This window comes from Quercus suber, unplaced genomic scaffold (genome assembly GCF_002906115.3).
Source record: "Quercus suber isolate HL8 unplaced genomic scaffold, Cork oak 2.0 scaffold_169, whole genome shotgun sequence".
Taxonomy (NCBI): Eukaryota; Viridiplantae; Streptophyta; class Magnoliopsida; order Fagales; family Fagaceae; genus Quercus; species Quercus suber.
The window spans coordinates 87,955-108,094 of record NW_027069629.1 but is presented as its reverse complement, the minus strand read 5'-3'; the positions used below and the strand labels follow the sequence as shown (position 1 = coordinate 108,094).

At 34.4% G+C, this 20,140-nt stretch overlaps 2 protein-coding genes and 1 long non-coding RNA gene across 3 annotated transcripts; 2 read left to right on the top strand and 1 right to left on the bottom strand.

Annotated features, from left to right (window-relative positions):
* Positions 1-244: 244 nt before the first annotated feature.
* On the bottom strand, positions 245-8,171 carry LOC112018062 (cuscuta receptor 1). The gene is made up of 4 exons (XM_065777951.1): positions 8,156-8,171; positions 5,909-7,923; positions 506-734; positions 245-417 (listed from the first exon to the last, which is right to left on the bottom strand). Exons 1-4 carry the CDS (start codon positions 8,169-8,171, stop codon positions 245-247), a joined length of 2,433 nt encoding a protein of 810 aa, XP_065634023.1.
* A 4,375-nt stretch (positions 8,172-12,546) lies between these two features.
* Positions 12,547-13,893, top strand: LOC136069419 (uncharacterized). The gene is made up of 3 exons (XR_010630659.1): positions 12,547-12,766; positions 13,191-13,262; positions 13,766-13,893. It is a non-coding gene; the product is annotated as an uncharacterized LOC136069419 (long non-coding RNA).
* A 552-nt stretch (positions 13,894-14,445) lies between these two features.
* On the top strand, positions 14,446-18,764 carry LOC136069429 (cuscuta receptor 1-like). Its single transcript, XM_065777950.1, has 2 exons — positions 14,446-15,740; positions 18,734-18,764. The coding sequence occupies exons 1-2, from the start codon at positions 14,446-14,448 to the stop codon at positions 18,762-18,764; spliced, it is 1,326 nt and encodes a 441-aa protein (XP_065634022.1).
* Positions 18,765-20,140: the final 1,376 nt, after the last annotated feature.

Here is a 20,140-nt window from a genome sequence, read left to right as displayed (position 1 = left end):
AAGAAAAAGAGAAACTAAGGTTAAAAAGCATTAAAAAGCTGGGTTGGTCTGGAAAAGTTGAACCATATTATTTGTGATTTGTCTCGCAGCATCCTCGGTGGTTGGTCTTTGGGTCTCAGGGTCTCATCATGGCCTAGGGCATTGAGGTTGCTGGTAACCTCCATATCGGATTCTCTACGTGAGTATCAATAGCTTCTACCAGTGCCCTCATATTGGGGGTATCCTCGTCATCGGCGGCTTCAGCCTAACTCTGGATTGGGAGAGTAACAACAGGGCAGGGGATCTTTTCCGAATTCCACAATTGTGAATCCCCAGGAACCCCTGCTGCTTGAAGGGCAGCCAACCAGCCCTCCTCAAACCCTTCAGCCCGAGCTTGGAAAACGACAGGCTCCACGGAGTTCTTAGCGTCCGCGAACCCTTCGTCATACCACTTGGTCTCACAGGCCTCCAAAGCTACCCTAAGGTTAGCAACTTCTTCAGCACGGGCCAAGTTCAAACTTTTAACCTTCGCCAACCTCAGCTCGGCTTCCCCTAGTCTCGCCTCCATATGCCAGCCTTTTCTCAACTAGTTGCCGAGCCATCTCTGAAGATTGTGCCTTCTGTTTCGCCATCTTAGCTTCCTTAACCTTTTCCCGGGCCAGGTCAATGGCAACATCCTTAAGCACCTTCTCCCGTTTAGCATCTTCAGTAAGCTCGCTTGCCCTCTCGCCGAGTGTATGAGTAAGCTGTACGGCCTGACAATGTCACCAAATCCAAGTTAGGAAAATGTAAGGAAAAGAAAGAAGAAGAGGGGAATTATTCATACAACAAAATAAATGACAAGCGAATTAGAAGAGCTAACCGCAATGGAATGCCATTGTAGCCGCCGTACAATGGAGCCCTCGGAGCCTTTAGACCAAAACCGCATATCCTCGGGCAACAGCAAGCCACTCACCAAACTTTCAGCCACTTTCCCCCTCCCCCCCCCCCTCTCACCTTGAGCCCACATCTTCACACTTGCTGTGGCCGACAAAGGCTCACCACTAAGCATGAAAGTAGGCTGCTAGTTAGATGCAGCCCGTGAAGAAGAGGTGACTTCAATGCCACCTAAAGCTGTGGGTTGGTTGCCACTTACTGGTTCTCGAATTACAATCCCACTAGAGGGATGGGGGGGGAGTCTTAGTGGGTGTCTCACTCGTAGTTCTGACTGGTGGATCATCTAAACGTTGCTTCTTTTTCTGCTGGCTAGAGGGAGGAGGAGGAGGAGGGGTACGATCCGTTGGGTGGGCTTACTGAGGCTGGGTCGAAGGCCGTGAGCCAGATAGAAACCAATCAGTGGTTAGCTTCTTTCTGGTTACCATTTCTGCTTCTTCTTCGTTTGTAGCTACTCCTTGCTCGGCTGCTTGTTCTTCGGCTGCTTCTGCCTAGCCCTTAACAAGAGCATGTGCTTATTCTCGCAAAGCCCAAGAAACACGTTTAGTTGACTCGTCCCTAACTGAGGCGAGATCTTCCGCAGTTATATAATTGAGACCACGATCTCGGGCTTCCCCGGTAGTCAATTTAGGGGGGAGGAAGTTGGCGTACCGAACGTCGATATAAGACAGCAGCGGGCTGTCAATTGTAAGGGCTTGGCTAAAGGGTTGCCAAGTCTTATAAACGGGGTGCAATCAAGTATGAGGTGGGAAGCTCGGAGTTGCCCGTCCGTATGAACAAAAACTTCGGACCTAAATATGAAGTTCAAGTCCCTGACTTGAACAACCCTAATATCCAGGGTAAACAGTTTCCCGTCTGCAAACATAACTACAGTAAGTCAGTGTTCAGATAAGTAAAATAGCCATAAGAAAAGATTACAAACGCGTTAGAGAGTGGTACGAACCCATTTCGCTCCGTGAAAGGGAGCAGGGGATTTCACTGGCAAACTAATTGCCGCGCACCCAGACAAACTCCTCGGTAGAATTCCTATTGGAGTCAGGTAGGCATGAAATGAGTCGTAGCCTCAAATCTCTAACCTTTAAGTAGTAGTTAGAGTTCTTATTCCCACACAGACTATACATTTGGTTTATGTCATGGTGGTCTAATTGTTAATCGAACACTTGATTTAACCTACTGACACAACTAACTACTCGGTAAAAATTGGGAAGAAGTTGGTCGGGGCACAGCCCATAGTATCTAAGGGTATTGAGTAGAAGCGGGTCCACGGGAAACCTAACCCCGCCCTTCAGGATTGACATTAAAGGGAAGAAAGCAATATGGGCCCCTCTGTGGAGATCAAATTCACTCTCGTGGTAGTACGCCACTTCCACATCATTGGGGATACTGAAGTTTTGCCTAAAAGTGGCTAAGGACGCCTCAGTATTCAAAAGGTAAGTGTAACCTATCTCAAAACTCTAAATGAGAAGGAAGAAATTTGAAGAAAGAAACTGAAGTAACAAAAGGAGGTAGAGAACTTACTTTGGGGCTAAAGGGAAGGGAGAGACTCTGGGTTGATGAATAAGTGCGCAGACGGATGCACGGCAGAAGAGAAAACTTAGAAAGTGAAGAATGAAAAAGTGGAGAAGTGATTCAGAATGGAGTATTTATAGAAGGCAGAGGGGAGAGACTAAATGCCACCCAATAAATGAGGCACGGGAAACTCTACGAGTCCCATCATAACCGTCACACGCGCACCACCTCGGTTCGCGAAACGTCAAGTGATGATGACGGCAGAACCAACCATCAGGCACAACGCATTTTTTGAGGGCGCATTAATTAGCCTCTCAACCACCCAATGCATATCGATTGGGTTTCCCAAATAGAAACTATATCTTCGGTTCCTTGATTCATCCTCAGGCACCATGCACGAATCAAGGGGTGGTTAATATACGGCACCAGGCCTCTGGGACCATCTGGACCTTGGGCCCAAACTCCGCAGAATGGCCTGTGGTTACTAATTCCCCTGTCAGAAGCTGGGCTTAAGGCCCACTAGGGACACGGATGCATGCCCTATGACCTTATGTTTAGACCAGAACCTGTTGGCCGGTTGTTGAAATATTCGCTCATTACTCCACGACGAGGGAATGTGCCCGGTAAGTCTCATTTCCAACAAAGTACAACTGCTTGGTAAAACCGTATCTCGGATGCCCAGTAACGCCCTGAGTGATACCGCCATTGAGCATCCTCCTCCAACAGGAACTAGTTCCAAAGCCACTCCCACCAAACATCCACTTAAGGATAACAGTATTGGACCCTTCAAACCACTAACTACAAAAGTAATCATAGCACCCCACTAATCATAAGGCTATAAATAAGAGAAGCTGGAGAAGAAGAGGGGGTTGTTGAGAGGGTTCTAAAGAAAGTTGAGAGTAGAAAGTTAGTCATAAGAGAGAGAGGGAAACAATACTGAGGTTGGGGAGGTTTAGTCGGGTCTCTTGACAAGAATCGCCTAAGGTAGGAAACTCAAAGCCCACATTACAAATATTTTGTGAGTCCACGAGTGAGTTAGTCCTATAAGCTCGTTCTGGGTGCCCATAAGTGTTAATAACAAGATTTCCTGTTTGGTTTTCAACATTTTGTATATTAAAATACCCTCACACAAATTCTTAATTTCTCTAAAATACTCCTATCTTTTATTTAAATAATCTTAAATTAAAAAACACAAACTGGGTAAAAGAGTAATCTATTATTCCTAAGTTTTAGGTTTTTTTCTTAATTTTCTCCATTCGGCCTAAAACTTAATCAGGACATTATTTCTATCTCATTTTTAATATTACATTAACTCTTTCTTAAAAAAAAAAAAAAATACACTATGTTATTTATATATCTCTTTTAAACATTATAACACTAAATAGGGGGAAAAAAAAATGAATTAAAAAGAGCATTATTGCACACGCAAAGCGCGTGTTATGAGTCTAGTTTATTAATGATGTGATAATATCTAAACCACTTAATATCAGTAGATAATTAAGATTTTAAATAATTTTTTTTATACAAGATAGAATTCCTACTCTAGCCTAATCTAACTGTATATGTGTGTGAAGCTCTATCTTGAAGACTTGAACCTTAGCCCTTACCCCCCACACCCTATAAAGACTTATACTTGTGAAGTGATCATTGCACCAAGTGTGTGCGGTGGTAACTCTACATGATCTTAATTTCTTATCTCTACAATCATAGAAATTATACATTAGACAAGTAAATGGCTCGTAGAGACTAGAGAACAATAAAGAGATGAAGCGGAGAATGTTTGGAAGTCCATATTTACACTCTCAAATAAACTAATGCCATATTAGAAAATTGTTTTTGATCAAATAAAAAATTATTTACTAATATTCACAATCCCAATCTCATTAAAATCTTATTCAACTAGAACGCTTTTGATTGGGACAACCACTCTTAAGTGTAGTTAATGAATACAAATCTTTTGTATTATTATTTTGTGGTTTAATTTTATACTAGTGGAACATAAAAGTGGGACAATAGATTTGAATTCTCTTTGTTGTGCTGAAACAATAGTTTTCCAAATATTGTATGTGGGTGATAGGCTAGTTTTTAAGAAAACGAAGAGCATTACAAGATTTACACAATGATAGAATATCAATCAAAGCAAAGCTTGTGAGTAAAACAAAGAAATTAATTGAAGAAGAAGATGAAAACAAAGAGTGAGAAAGTGAGAGAAAGAGAGAAACTAAGAGCTTTAGAATCAGAATTAATTACACTGTGATTGATTATTTTTATTTATATGAGGCTTGGATGACTACCATCTCTTTCACAAACTCATAACCGCCTAAACTGATTCTGTTACAGTCCAGCGAGTATAAGCGAAACTGTTTTTTTTTTTTTTTTTTTTTTTTTTTTTTTTTTTTTTTTTTTTTTTTTTTTTTTTTNTTGTCAAGCCAAACACAACCTTAGTAAATGCAGTCATTTTATGTTGAAGTCTCACATGTAATCCTTAACTGATACGCGTGCCTATTGTATGCCCTTTTTTTGAAAGGAGATCATTCATTCATTAAATTATAATAACAAAGCATCCTGAATCAAGGCCTCTACAGCCCTTTTTAAACACCAGTCAAACATTTTTCCAAATATTTTAACAATATTCATAATTAGAAATTCTTCGGTCTTTTTTTTTTTTTCTTCAACATTTTCTAAAGTCTTAATGACCAAACAATCCATAAAAATTCAATATTTCAAAATTTGGGTTAAAAAAAGAAATCTGCTACGTCTACAATAGTTTCACATCACTTTCACAACAAATTCTAAGTAATAGGTTATTATTGGTTTTAAACTGAACTCACCATTGAAATTACCTTCTTGCCCACTAGTAACATCAAGTAACAACGAATTTATCGTGAAAGTATTATGAAAATATTACAGAAATAACATTTCCCTATATAAAAAAAACTACAAAATATTTACCATCCATTAAAACCGTACCTGAATAAAGGTTTTGTACTTTTGTGGAAGGTTTTATTTCTTTTCCAAAAGTTGTTTCACACATCAAAGAGAATTCACATTCATGAGATTGCCTTGGTTTCATTTCCATTACCTTTTAGGCTCGATACTATTTTTGGGATCAATATTTCTCCTAGTAGAGATTTTAGAACAACCAAGAGAAAAAAAAAATAAAAATAAAAATAAAAACTAAATTTATAGTGAATAAGTGAGATTTTAATGAGAAGAAAACAGGGAGAAAAAACTTATTGAGAATTTGAAGTCACAATCCACTATATATATATATATATATTTAGTTTGCTACAATAAGAGTTCCCAAATATTGAGAAAGCAACCATACCTATTTATACATACGGCCTAATAATTTACATAGGGGATTGGCAACACAAAAATAACAAGAATATATGAAATCCTCGGCCAAATTGAAACACCACAGTCGCCAATGAGGGTTGATATAAAGAACAGTAATAACTCCCAAAAAGAACATGATGTAAGTTACCAAAAAGCTATTGAAGAAAACCACTTGATCTATTTTGTACCATTTCTCATCACTTACATTTGAGGATTGTGTTGGCGTTGGAGGTGAAGCATCCTTATTATTGCTGCAGCTTTTCTCCAATGGCACTCCACAAAGAAATGGATTTCCATCATAGCTGCTTGCTTGAAAAGTTCCAAATTGGGCTTTCATATCTGGGGTCCTACCTGATAAGTTGTTATAAGCAACACTGAACACCGCCAAAAAGGTAAGCTCAATCAATTGTGGAGGAATTTCTCTGCTCAATCTATTGTGAGAAAGATCCAAGCTCTCTAATTCAGTCAAGTTTGAGAAAGATTTTGGAATGGAACCTATCAACTGATTGTGAGACAAGTTAAGTGCATGAATTTCTTGTAGCTGTCCAAGTTCAGGTGGGATTTCACCTATTAGATTGTTACAAGATAAATCCAAACCTGACATGTAAGTAAGAATGCCACCCTTGTAAGAGCTAAGCCTATATTTGGTAACAAAGTTAACTTCAACATCTAGTTCATACACATTAATTCCATCAGGATCAAGAAAGGAATTAACAAATTCAAGAGAAAAGTCCACCAAATTTTCTGCTTTAAAAAAACCAAAAGACATTGTGTCCCCAAAACAGTGAGGTATTGTCCCGGAAAAGAAGTTTCTAGAAAGATCCATTAAGCTTATATTGGTCAGTTGACATAACTGTGTTGAAATATTGCCACTCAAATGATTTCCTCCCAACAACAAAATTCTTAAGTTGGAAGTTTTACTGATTGCACTAGGAATGCTGCCTGACAATTTATTATCACTGATATCCAATGTCAAAAGCTCCGACATATTCAGAAAAGGTTCTGGTATTGATCCTGAGAAGATGTTCCCTTCCAAATGTAAATGTTTTAACTGAGTGCTTGACCACAAAGGTAAAGCTCCATGAAGGAGGTTATGAGAAAAGTCCAAAATCTCAACTGTAATTATTTCACATGGAATTTGACCTTCAAAATAATTATTTTGCATGAGAATACCTCTAAATTCTGTTTGGTTGCATATCCAAGTAGGAATCTTACCCGACAATTTGTTGTTGCTAACATCCAAGAAAGAAATAAGCACGAATTTGGGTAATTCATTTGGCATAGCTCCGAAGAACTGATTATGATTTATTTTCAAACAAGATAGCATAGTTAAGTTATATAAAGGTACCCAATCTAAATGGCCATCAAAATTATTATTGGATAATTCCAAGATCGACAACATTGTGCAACCTACAGGTAATTCCTTTGGTACTTCTCCAGAGAAGTTGTTAAAGGACACGTCGAATACAGACAAGAGACTCATATTACCAATTGAGGATGGGAGAGAACCTGAGAAAGAATTATTGGATAAGATTAGATACCGTATATTTGGTAGGATCTCTCCAATATTTCGTTGAAGCTTTCCAATGAGCTGATTGTTTGACACATCTATCCCATGAGTAGAGTTAAGAAAGAGCGGCAAATGAAAATGACCCGAGAAAGAGTTATCATGAAGAATGGCATATTTTAGCCTCGTATTGTTTCTAAACAACCAATCAGGAAACGGTCCTTTCAACCCAGTGTGTTCAAGACCAAGGCTTCTCAAGCTATGCTGGTGAAAGAGAAATGTTGGAAGTCGATGGGATAGCTTATTTAGAGAACAGTTAGATATCACTAAAGACTCCAGCTGAAATAAGGGTACCCAATCTGAATTTTCCGTTTCTATCTCAACCTTCTTGTTATCACATCTAAATTTAAATAACTCAAGCTTAGAATGATTAGCCAATAAGCTGAATGATAAACCCTCAAAAAGGTTATAACTGAGATCAATATACTTAAGGGAGGTAAGGCCAGCTATCAAAGATGAAATGTTTCCTCTGAATTGATTGCATTTGAGATCTAACCGTTGAAGAGATGTCAAATTGTATAGGCAAGAAGGAAGGGTCCCTTCAAAAGAATTCCCCTGAAGATCTAACTCTTGAAGTTTTTTGAGTCCACATAAACCTGTAAAAAATGACTAAATGTTTGTAATTTTCAACTTTATTATATCTTATTCATAAGAATACATCAAATTTTAGATTAAATGCATGGAAAGGAGCCATCAAAATAATTTCGGCCCAAATTAAGATAAAGATTTGAGAGAAGATAATTCTCCTATGGAAGGAGGAATAATTCCAGTGAAGTGACTGTTACTAGGATCTAAAAGCTCCAACCTACCCAAAGTTGCCCAATCTACAGAAAAAGAAAATCATTTGTGTTGTGGAAGAATAGCTGGTCAAATTGTGTGTGCGAGAATTACATCTAATATTACTCTTTGTTTTATGTACTAGCTTGTAACTCTGTGCATATGCATAGATACACTTAAAAATATACAATAAGATGCATAATATAATTCATATATATGTAATTTAAATACTATGTATATAATTTAAATATTATATAGACATGCAACCAAAGCTATTCAACCATAGAATTTAGGAGAGAGAGAAGAAGAAGAAGTCCATTACATTTTGGCAAGGAACCGTTGAAAGAATTGTTTGCTAAATTGAGAACCTCCAAGCTTCTTAGACTAGCAAGATCTGCAACAATATGAATATAATATATTTAGTGTGCGTTTGGCATTGGCTTAAAAATGTAGTTTTTGTTACTATTCGGCTTATTTTGCTACTATTCATGGATCTCATCGCACTTGTTAGTACTATTCATGGGTCCTACTGTATTATTTTAGCTATCTTTTAACTTTATCTATAGTACTTTCAGCCAAAAAATTTCAATTTCAACTAAATAAGATATTCTTAAACAGACACTTAGAAGAAACAGAGCATTATGTATTACACTGTTAAATAATATATATATATATATATACATATTTCCGAATTTATTCTTTTATTTTCTTTGCGCTTACAAGCTAGATCAGATCTTAATAAACATTATACGGATAAGATTTTATTTGTTTATTAATTCTTTATTTTGAGTGAAAGAGCCAAAACAACCTTGCATTACCTTGGTCATAAAGGGGGCCTTCCATTTGATTAGAATCCAATTTCAAGGATGTAAGCGCTGACAGTGCACCCAAAGATCTTAAAATCCCTTTGTCGAAATGATTGCCACCAAGGTCTAGGTGCTTCAACTTGCTTAGATTCGACAAACTTTTGAATTCTGAGTGTACACAATGAAAATAATAACCCTTTATTGTATGCAATTAAATCAATTACACTTTTATATGATAATAAGCAGGGCAAAACACCATCTTCACTAAAATTAAAGTAATTACTTAGGTGATGTTATGCTATTAAATCAAGTATAATGCAAAAGAATTGTTTCTCAAAAAAAAAAAATTATAATACAAAAGAATATTTAAAAAAAAAAAATAAATGGATGCAACGTGCTCAGTGGCAGAGCCACACACAAGGGAGGGGGGGCCAAGGCCCCCCAAAGTTAAAAAAAAAAAAATTATTTTTAGTATTTATATTATTTACATTTTAAAAAATGTAGCATGTAAAAATTGAAGTTGGCCTCCCTCAAATTTTGAGTCATTTCAATGGTGCTCTTAAAAGAAAGAGAAATTATATTAAAATTATATAATTTAAGAGGTTTAACAAATTAAACTATGTAAAAAATGATAATTTTTTGTACATGTCTAATAGAAGAAATACATGACTTTTGTATGCTCATTAAAATTTAGATGATGATAAATTCTCTTAGTAAATTAATTTTTATATGTGTGTGTGTAGAGTTTTGTCTTAAATAATATATTACCATTACAACTTGGCCCCCCCAAACCAAAATTTCCAGCTTCGCCCCTGAACGTGCTCTACGGCTCTACCCTATAATGTGTTTCCAACAAATATGAATATCAATAGAGACCATCACGCTCACTCAAAGATAATCAAACCTCAGAGAAAATTTAACTAAATTTTAATTAAATTCTCAGTTTGTGTCAAGTGTCTTATTTAATTTTTAGTTTTGTGCCAACAATATATATATATCTCTCTCTCTCTCTCTCTCTCTCTCATATATATATATATAATTAAAGCCAAATCTGAGAGAAAATCTAATTTAAATTCTAAACTAGATAGCTAATTTTTCGCCATGTGTCTTATCTAAAATTTTAAATTTTAAAATTTTGTGCATGCATTAACACCAAATAGAGAAGTTAAGAAAACCTCAATAATTGTGACAAGCATGAGAACCAAAGAGATTTTTGTGGCAAGCTTAAAAACCAAAGAGACCGTAATAAAAATACTCATAATTCATTGAACCTGGATTGGCATTTGTAGATGGATCAAATAAACCGTCTCACTGTGTTTCAAAAAATATATATTGAAATCGAGAGATGGAGAAAGATTCCCAAGGCATTGGGAAAAGAGAGTAGTAGGTGAAGCAAAAATGAAGAGAATGATTTTCTTGAGGTGTCGGTGGTGGCTCGAAGAGGTTGAGGTTGAGGTGGGCTTCTATGATTGTGATGATACAAGGCATGGTTGTGGTGGCTTTCAGGTATGCTTCATAGAGTATTATACTTGAGTATGTATGTGCACAGTGACCAAACACTGATTGTTAAAGGTGTTTAGTTTTGCTTTTAGAAGGCCGAAGCCAGCTTTGAAAATTACAAAAATGAATCAAAGTTAATGTTTGCCGTTGGATGAGAGAGTGAAGTGGGAATGGAAGGTGATAATTAAGGCTTTCAAAAATTAGAAAGGAATCAAAGTCATTGTGTTTTTACCATTCGATGAAAGTGTAGCGGAAATGGAAGGTGAGACTAAGATAATAAGTGTGTACATATAGTCAATGGCTTTATGTTAACCGTTTGATCATAATGAAGTGGGAGTGGAGGGTTAGGATTATGATGGTAAGTGTGTGAATATAAAGCTTTATGGTTTGCTATTTTAGTTTTGTATTGTACTTTGTTTAACCATTTGGAATATATCTTTTATTTGATACGTTGATAAGTTGAAAGTAAAAACTTAAAAGGAGTTTTATTATGTATATACTTTTCTTTTTTTCGTTATTAGAAACGATCATAGCAATGTGAAAGAAATTTTGTAATTAGTCCTTTGGTGGTTCATTCTCAAGAATTGAAGTGCCAAAATTGTATTACTTTATAAGTAATGTAGCATAAAATTTTGTGGCTGGAACTGATTCCATGTAATAGTTATTTCCAAGTATAATTTACCTTACCTTACAGAATTTTGTGGATGGAATTTTTTTATTTATTTTTTAATTCCCCCATTATCAGCAAAATTCTATAGAAACTTTGTGGTTGAATGATTTTTCAAAGTTTTTAATTTCTTGGAGAATGGTGCTTGTTTATGTGTGTGTGAATATATTATATACCATTTTACAACCCTTGACAATAATTTTCTTAATTTTAGTACCAAGTAACCTATTCATCTACTTACCACAAAAAGAAAAAGTGATCACTTTATTTCACTTAGATAAGATCATCTCATCATCACTATCGTTAAGGGCTAAGCTATGTAATAGAGGAGGGGGGGGGGGGGGGGGCATGGCCCTCCCAGAATTTTGAAATCTTTTTTAATATATATAGTTATTTTAATGTTTTTAAAATTTAGTCTACAAAAATAAGAGTTGGCCACCCAAATATTTGAATTAGTCCAATGATGCTCTTAAAAAAAATCATTGGTCTAATTATTATAGAGATATAACTTTATTTTTCGTAATTCTATTATTTATTATAAAATGTGTTCTTATATCTGTTAAATATTTGATAAAGTTTGTCACCAAACATGTTTGAATCTATTTTTTTCCAACCTGTTATGTGGCGACTAACAAGTTATTGACTCATTAAAAAAAATTTGTCACTAAAACTACATATGAAATGTCTCTTTATTTACCACATAATGGATTAGAGTAAGACAGTTTCAAATGTATTTGAAGCTTAACTTATTCCTCCAAGTTTTGGATTAGTTTTTGAAAATTTCATTAGTTCAATTGAAATATATATTTTTTTTTATACTTTAGTATAAAATTTGATCATTTGTATTGAAAAGAAACTTTTTAAAAAATTCACTATGAAAATAGTAAAAATGAATTTTATTTTATGAAAGATCGCCATCAAACATAATTTTGATTAAAAGTACTATGCTTTTTTTTTTGTTAAGTGTGTGTATATATATAACTTATCAAATAAAAATGTGTGTGTATCTAAATTTTAATGAGCATACAAAAGTCATGTATTTCTTCTATTAGACATGTACAAAAAATTATCATTTTTTACATAGTTTAATTTGTTAAACCTCTTAAATTATATAATTTTAATATAATTTCTCTTTCTTTTAAGAGCACCATTGAAATGACTCAAAATTTGAGGGAGGCCAACTTCAATTTTTACATGCTACATTTTTTAAAATGTAAATAATATAAATACTAAAAATAATTTTTTTTTTTTTAACTTTGGGGGGCCTTGGCCCCCCCTCCCTTGTGTGTGGCTCTGCCACTGAGCACGTTGCATCCATTTATTTTTTTTTTTTAAATATTCTTTTGTATTATAATTTTTTTTTTTTGAGAAACAATTCTTTTGCATTATACTTGATTTAATAGCATAACATCACCTAAGTAATTACTTTAATTTTAGTGAAGATGGTGTTTTGCCCTGCTTATTATCATATAAAAGTGTAATTGATTTAATTGCATACAATAAAGGGTTATTATTTTCATTGTGTACACTCAGAATTCAAAAGTTTGTCGAATCTAAGCAAGTTGAAGCACCTAGACCTTGGTGGCAATCATTTCGACAAAGGGATTTTAAGATCTTTGGGTGCACTGTCAGCGCTTACATCCTTGAAATTGGATTCTAATCAAATGGAAGGCCCCCTTTATGACCAAGGTAATGCAAGGTTGTTTTGGCTCTTTCACTCAAAATAAAGAATTAATAAACAAATAAAATCTTATCCGTATAATGTTTATTAAGATCTGATCTAGCTTGTAAGCGCAAAGAAAATAAAAGAATAAATTCGGAAATATGTATATATATATATATATATTATTTAACAGTGTAATACATAATGCTCTGTTTCTTCTAAGTGTCTGTTTAAGAATATCTTATTTAGTTGAAATTGAAATTTTTTGGCTGAAAGTACTATAGATAAAGTTAAAAGATAGCTAAAATAATACAGTAGGACCCATGAATAGTACTAACAAGTGCGATGAGATCCATGAATAGTAGCAAAATAAGCCGAATAGTAACAAAAACTACATTTTTAAGCCAATGCCAAACGCACACTAAATATATTATATTCATATTGTTGCAGATCTTGCTAGTCTAAGAAGCTTGGAGGTTCTCAATTTAGCAAACAATTCTTTCAACGGTTCCTTGCCAAAATGTAATGGACTTCTTCTTCTTCTCTCTCTCCTAAATTCTATGGTTGAATAGCTTTGGTTGCATGTCTATATAATATTTAAATTATATACATAGTATTTAAATTACATATATATGAATTATATTATGCATCTTATTGTATATTTTTAAGTGTATCTATGCATATGCACAGAGTTACAAGCTAGTACATAAAACAAAGAGTAATATTAGATGTAATTCTCGCACACACAATTTGACCAGCTATTCTTCCACAACACAAATGATTTTCTTTTTCTGTAGATTGGGCAACTTTGGGTAGGTTGGAGCTTTTAGATCCTAGTAACAGTCACTTCACTGGAATTATTCCTCCTTCCATAGGAGAATTATCTTCTCTCAAATCTTTATCTTAATTTGGGCCGAAATTATTTTGATGGCTCCTTTCCATGCATTTAATCTAAAATTTGATGTATTCTTATGAATAAGATATAATAAAGTTGAAAATTACAAACATTTAGTCATTTTTTACAGGTTTATGTGGACTCAAAAAACTTCAAGAGTTAGATCTTCAGGGGAATTCTTTTGAAGGGACCCTTCCTTCTTGCCTATACAATTTGACATCTCTTCAACGGTTAGATCTCAAATGCAATCAATTCAGAGGAAACATTTCATCTTTGATAGCTGGCCTTACCTCCCTTAAGTATATTGATCTCAGTTATAACCTTTTTGAGGGTTTATCATTCAGCTTATTGGCTAATCATTCTAAGCTTGAGTTATTTAAATTTAGATGTGATAACAAGAAGGTTGAGATAGAAACGGAAAATTCAGATTGGGTACCCTTATTTCAGCTGGAGTCTTTAGTGATATCTAACTGTTCTCTAAATAAGCTATCCCATCGACTTCCAACATTTCTCTTTCACCAGCATAGCTTGAGAAGCCTTGGTCTTGAACACACTGGGTTGAAAGGACCGTTTCCTGATTGGTTGTTTAGAAACAATACGAGGCTAAAATATGCCATTCTTCATGATAACTCTTTCTCGGGTCATTTTCATTTGCCGCTCTTTCTTAACTCTACTCATGGGATAGATGTGTCAAACAATCAGCTCATTGGAAAGCTTCAACGAAATATTGGAGAGATCCTACCAAATATACGGTATCTAATCTTATCCAATAATTCTTTCTCAGGTTCTCTCCCATCCTCAATTGGTAATATGAGTCTCTTGTCTGTATTCGACGTGTCCTTTAACAACTTCTCTGGAGAAGTACCAAAGGAATTACCTGTAGGTTGCACAATGTTGTCGATCTTGGAATTATCCAATAATAATTTTGATGGCCATTTAGATTGGGTACCTTTATATAACTTAACTATGCTATCTTGTTTGAAAATAAATCATAATCAGTTCTTCGGAGCTATGCCAAATGAATTACCCAAATTCGTGCTTATTTCTTTCTTGGATGTTAGCAACAACAAATTGTCGGGTAAGATTCCTACTTGGATATGCAACCAAACAGAATTTAGAGGTATTCTCATGCAAAATAATTATTTTGAAGGTCAAATTCCATGTGAAATAATTACAGTTGAGATTTTGGACTTTTCTCATAACCTCCTTCATGGAGCTTTACCTTTGTGGTCAAGCACTCAGTTAAAACATTTACATTTGGAAGGGAACATCTTCTCAGGATCAATACCAGAACCTTTTCTGAATATGTCGGAGCTTTTGACATTGGATATCAGTGATAATAAATTGTCAGGCAGCATTCCTAGTGCAATCAGTAAAACTTCCAACTTAAGAATTTTGTTGTTGGGAGGAAATCATTTGAGTGGCAATATTTCAACACAGTTATGTCAACTGACCAATATAAGCTTAATGGATCTTTCTAGAAACTTCTTTTCCGGGACAATACCTCACTGTTTTGGGGACACAATGTCTTTTGGTTTTTTTAAAGCAGAAAATTTGGTGGACTTTTCTCTTGAATTTGTTAATTCCTTTCTTGATCCTGATGGAATTAATGTGTATGAACTAGATGTTGAAGTTAACTTTGTTACCAAATATAGGCTTAGCTCTTACAAGGGTGGCATTCTTACTTACATGTCAGGTTTGGATTTATCTTGTAACAATCTAATAGGTGAAATCCCACCTGAACTTGGACAGCTACAAGAAATTCATGCACTTAACTTGTCTCACAATCAGTTGATAGGTTCCATTCCAAAATCTTTCTCAAACTTGACTGAATTAGAGAGCTTGGATCTTTCTCACAATAGATTGAGCAGAGAAATTCCTCCACAATTGATTGAGCTTACCTTTTTGGCGGTGTTCAGTGTTGCTTATAACAACTTATCAGGTAGGACCCCAGATATGAAAGCCCAATTTGGAACTTTTCAAGCAAGCAGCTATGATGGAAATCCATTTCTTTGTGGAGTGCCATTGGAGAAAAGCTGCAGCAATAATAAGGATGCTTCACCTCCAACGCCAACACAATCCTCAAATGTAAGTGATGAGAAATGGTACAAAATAGATCAAGTGGTTTTCTTCAATAGCTTTTTGGTAACTTACATCATGTTCTTTTTGGGAGTTATTACTGTTCTTTATATCAACCCTCATTGGCGACTGTGGTGTTTCAATTTGGCCGAGGATTTCATATATTCTTGTTATTTTTGTGTTGCCAATCCCCTATGTAAATTATTAGGCCGTATGTATAAATAGGTATGGTTGCTTTCTCAATATTTGGGAACTCTTATTGTAGCAAACTAAATATATATATATATATATAGTGGATTGTGACTTCAAATTCTCAATAAGTTTTTTCTCCCTGTTTTCTTCTCATTAAAATCTCACTTATTCACTATAAATTTAGTTTTTATTTTTATTTTTATTTTTTTTTTCTCTTGGTTGTTCTAAAATCTCTACTAGGAGAAATATTGATCCCAAAAATAGTATCGAGCCTAAAAGGTAATGGAAATGAAACCAAGGCAATCTCATGAATGTGAATTCTCTTTGATGTGTGAAACAACTTTTGGAAAAGAAATAAAACCTTCCACAAAAGTACAAAACCTTTATTCAGGTACGGTTTTAATGGATGGTAAATATTTTGTAGTTTTTTTTATATAGGGAAATGTTATTTCTGTAATATTTTCATAATACTTTCACGATAAATTCGTTGTTACTTGATGTTACTAGTGGGCAAGAAGGTAATTTCAATGGTGAGTTCAGTTTAAAACCAATAATAACCTATTACTTAGAATTTGTTGTGAAAGTGATGTGAAACTATTGTAGACGTAGCAGATTTCTTTTTTTAACCCAAATTTTGAAATATTGAATTTTTATGGATTGTTTGGTCATTAAGACTTTAGAAAATGTTGAAGAAAAAAAAAAAAAGACCGAAGAATTTCTAATTATGAATATTGTTAAAATATTTGGAAAAATGTTTGACTGGTGTTTAAAAAGGGCTGTAGAGGCCTTGATTCAGGATGCTTTGTTATTATAATTTAATGAATGAATGATCTCCTTTCAAAAAAAGGGCATACAATAGGCACGCGTATCAGTTAAGGATTACATGTGAGACTTCAACATAAAATGACTGCATTTACTAAGGTTGTGTTTGGCTTGACAAAAACGTTTTTCAAGTGTAAAATATTTTCAAGTTTTAGGCATTTGATTTTGTTCTTGAAAATGCTCTGAAAAACACATTATCTACTAGTTTCTCACATTTTCCCACTTCCAAACAAATATTATAAATAGAAATTCTCAATAAATAAACCCGACGAAACAAAAACAAAAACAAAAACAAAACATTCATCAAACTCGGTCAAATTGTGAGAGAGAGAGAGAGAGAGAGAGAGAGATCATTGGTGGGTCTGTGGTTTGATCTAGAGGCAGGGGAGATGAGATCGAGAGGCTGAGGTGACAGGGTCATGGTGGGTCGCTCGACGAGATTAAGAGGCGGCTGATTCAACAGTGGGTCGGTCAGTGAAATGGGTGGTTGGTTTAATAGTGGGTCACGGTGATCAGATTAGCTCTCTTTCATCTGGTTCAAGCTTTCCTCTCTGCTCTCCCTCTCTCTTTGGTTTAGGTGTGCAAAAGGAATGTGAGTGTGAGTCTTGGGCTGAAAATGAATTGTTGTAAAATGAAACCAAAAGCAGGTCTATTTCACAATATAAAAGAAAATGTTTTTAGGTTTACCAAATTTTCAGTCAAAGCAAACACCTATAAATATGTAAAATGCTTTCCATAAATCCTTTTCAGTTGAAACAAACACAGACTAAAATTCATTTATTAAAAAACTGTTGGTCCTTTAATTGAGCAATTGATATTGTGGTCAATGAAACGACACCGTCTTTGCTTAATTCAAGCCGGCATAAGTTAATGGTTCTTTTCCCTTTTTCTTTTTTTTGGCGAAATGGTTCTTTTCCATTTGTGAATCAATCTTTTGAGTAAATTTAGTGAAATCAATTCAAACAAGTTGTAGTTTCTTCTCCTTAATCCCCTTCCCACTTGTGGAAGATGCACAAGAGTTCATTTATCAACGCCAAACACAGCAATGACAAAAGACCCACGTATTTGAATTTCAAAGGAGCTAAAAGGTTTTGACTTATCATGGAATTTGATTAATTGAGAATAAAGGTATGTTAATTTTGCCTCCTACTTGTGTTTTCTATTCTCAACCCAACCACCAATTCAATTCCAAGATAGATCAAGATTTTTAGCTCCTTGAAAGTCTTAAGCCACATCCATAATATAATTTTTTTGTATACCACTTAATATTAGTGGAACACAAGAAGTGGAGGCAGATTTGTAATTGTAGTCAACTTATCATGTCTTTTTCCAAAAAAAAAAAAAAAAAAAAAAACTTATAATGTCTTTAACAATTTTAACGTAACTAAGAAATTTCATTCAACATTTAAGGAACAGGTAGGAAATCTGAATTTCGCAATTCTTGATAGATACATCTGTCAAGTAGCTATCGAGACCTCGATAGATAGTATCTATCGAGAGTTGTTGAGACTTATTAAACCTCAATAGATATTATCTGTCGAGAGCTATCGGGAATTTGTCCAGCTTTAATGAATAGCCCTTCTTCACTTGTTTCTTGGTCCAATCTTCATGGCTTTAATACTTGATTTGAATAACATGTTTCTTGAAGTATTAAACACATTCTAGATCTACCCAATTACAAGTAAAGTGCGTTTTGTCAAAGGATTAGCCAATTACATAAAATATGTCCTTAACAAAAAGAACAGAGAGAGACAAGAGAGTGAGACTAGATAGGAAGAGAGACAAGAGTTTGTCTCAATTCCCACATCATTCCAAACACATTTGGGCTTGTCTAAGGGTCATATCACATATTCATACCAACTCAATTCATTCTTAGAAATCTATATTTTTGGGCTGGGCTAAGGTCATATCAATTTTTTATTTTTTAATATTTGTAAAGAATAGCTTGTTAGTTGTTATGTTAAGTGTTTGGTATTGGTGCTAATAGGGTCTATTCTATTTATAGGCTTATTGGTCCTCCCAAGTCCCAAGTGTAATGGACCCCAATTAATAAAACGTTGGTTCAGTTTCTTATGTTTAATGAGGCCCCTGACTTTAAGTAGTGGGAGTTTCAAGAGAGTTCATAGGCCCAATATATAGTCCATTTAGTATGACGGATCATTTCTTTATTTCATACCATCTCCACTACATCTTCTCCTACCCTAGCCGCGTTACTTGCTGTACACATTTCTCATGCATTAGACACTCTATCACCTACCTAATAATAATTTTAAATAACTTATAAATTAATAAAGACTCTTTCTCCTTGTCAATTCGTGATTCTTTTTTTTTTTTTTTTATTATTATTATACTAAAACACTAACTTCTCTCACTGTAAGACTCATTTAGCCACAACAAACTTTCACTTCTTCTCATTCTCAAAAAAAAAAAAAAAAAGATCACTTCTTCTCATTNAATTTCATTCAACATTTAAGGAACAGGTTACAGGTGTAAAACTAAAATATAAATTATCCACTTCTACAATCTTGAAAGTAACAAACTAAAACATACTAATCCATGCAAATGTTGAAAGTAACAAACTATCTACTACATCTTTACACGTCTATTAAAAATAAAAGCCTAATCAAAATATGAACGTGGATTCTTGAATGATCATGTCAATGTAGAAATCTAAGGCACTGAGTGAGTGACCAATATTAATATTAATTATTTAGGACATATTTTGCAGGTTGAAGGAAATTAATAAAATGGATGTAGGCCTGCTTTGTCTTTTTCATTGCAGAAATTAGAGTCCCAATTTTGATAGTATATTTATCTACGTTTCAATTATCAAACAAGATCATTTTCATGCGTTATCTATCAAAGAATATATATGATCCTTTTGTTTTTTTTCTTGACAGATTTATTCACCTCTCTCTCTAATGTGAGGAAATAAAATATGAACTTAAACAATAAGCACAACAATGGTAAATGATGTTGAATTATCGATTGTTCCAAAAGTTTAAGCTATTAGAATATAATAAATTTAATCATTTAACCAATACTTCTAACACTCTCTCTCACATGTGGGCTGAAACTACCTCTTAATAGGTGAGACCCAACACCTGGGAATTTAAATGGGAGGAAACAATGATCGAACTCAGGATCTCATGCTCTGATATGATGTTAATTGTCCTAAAAGCTTAAACTATTAGGATATAGTAAATTTAATTATTTAACCAATACCTCTAACAAATGACTTGACAATAAATGACGAGGGTGCCATGACTTGACTCAATTATCCTACCTACTTCCTTCACAGATTTACTATCGATAATCTCATTGCCCCTTCCTTGTGGAAATAATACCTTGGGGCGTTTTTAATTGAATAGTACGTAAATATATAATATATAAGAAAACCATCTAACCCAAA

Excerpts from the sequence above, each read along its gene's own strand:
- LOC112018062 (XM_065777951.1), bottom strand. Across the intron at positions 735-5,908 it reads TTTTCTTCAATAGCTTTTTG|GCCGTACAGCTTACTCATAC; the intron begins GTAACTTACATC and ends TGACATTGTCAG. Across the intron at positions 418-505 it reads CCGAGCTGAGGTTGGCGAAG|GGTTCGCGGACGCTAAGAAC; the intron begins GTTAAAAGTTTG and ends GGTATGACGAAG.
- LOC136069429 (XM_065777950.1), top strand. The coding sequence starts at position 14,446 with ATGAGTCTCTTGTCTGTATTCGACGTGTCCTTTAACAACTTCTCTGGA. Across the intron at positions 15,741-18,733 it reads AATGTAAGTGATGAGAAATG|GCTTATTGGTCCTCCCAAGT; the intron begins GTACAAAATAGA and ends TTCTATTTATAG.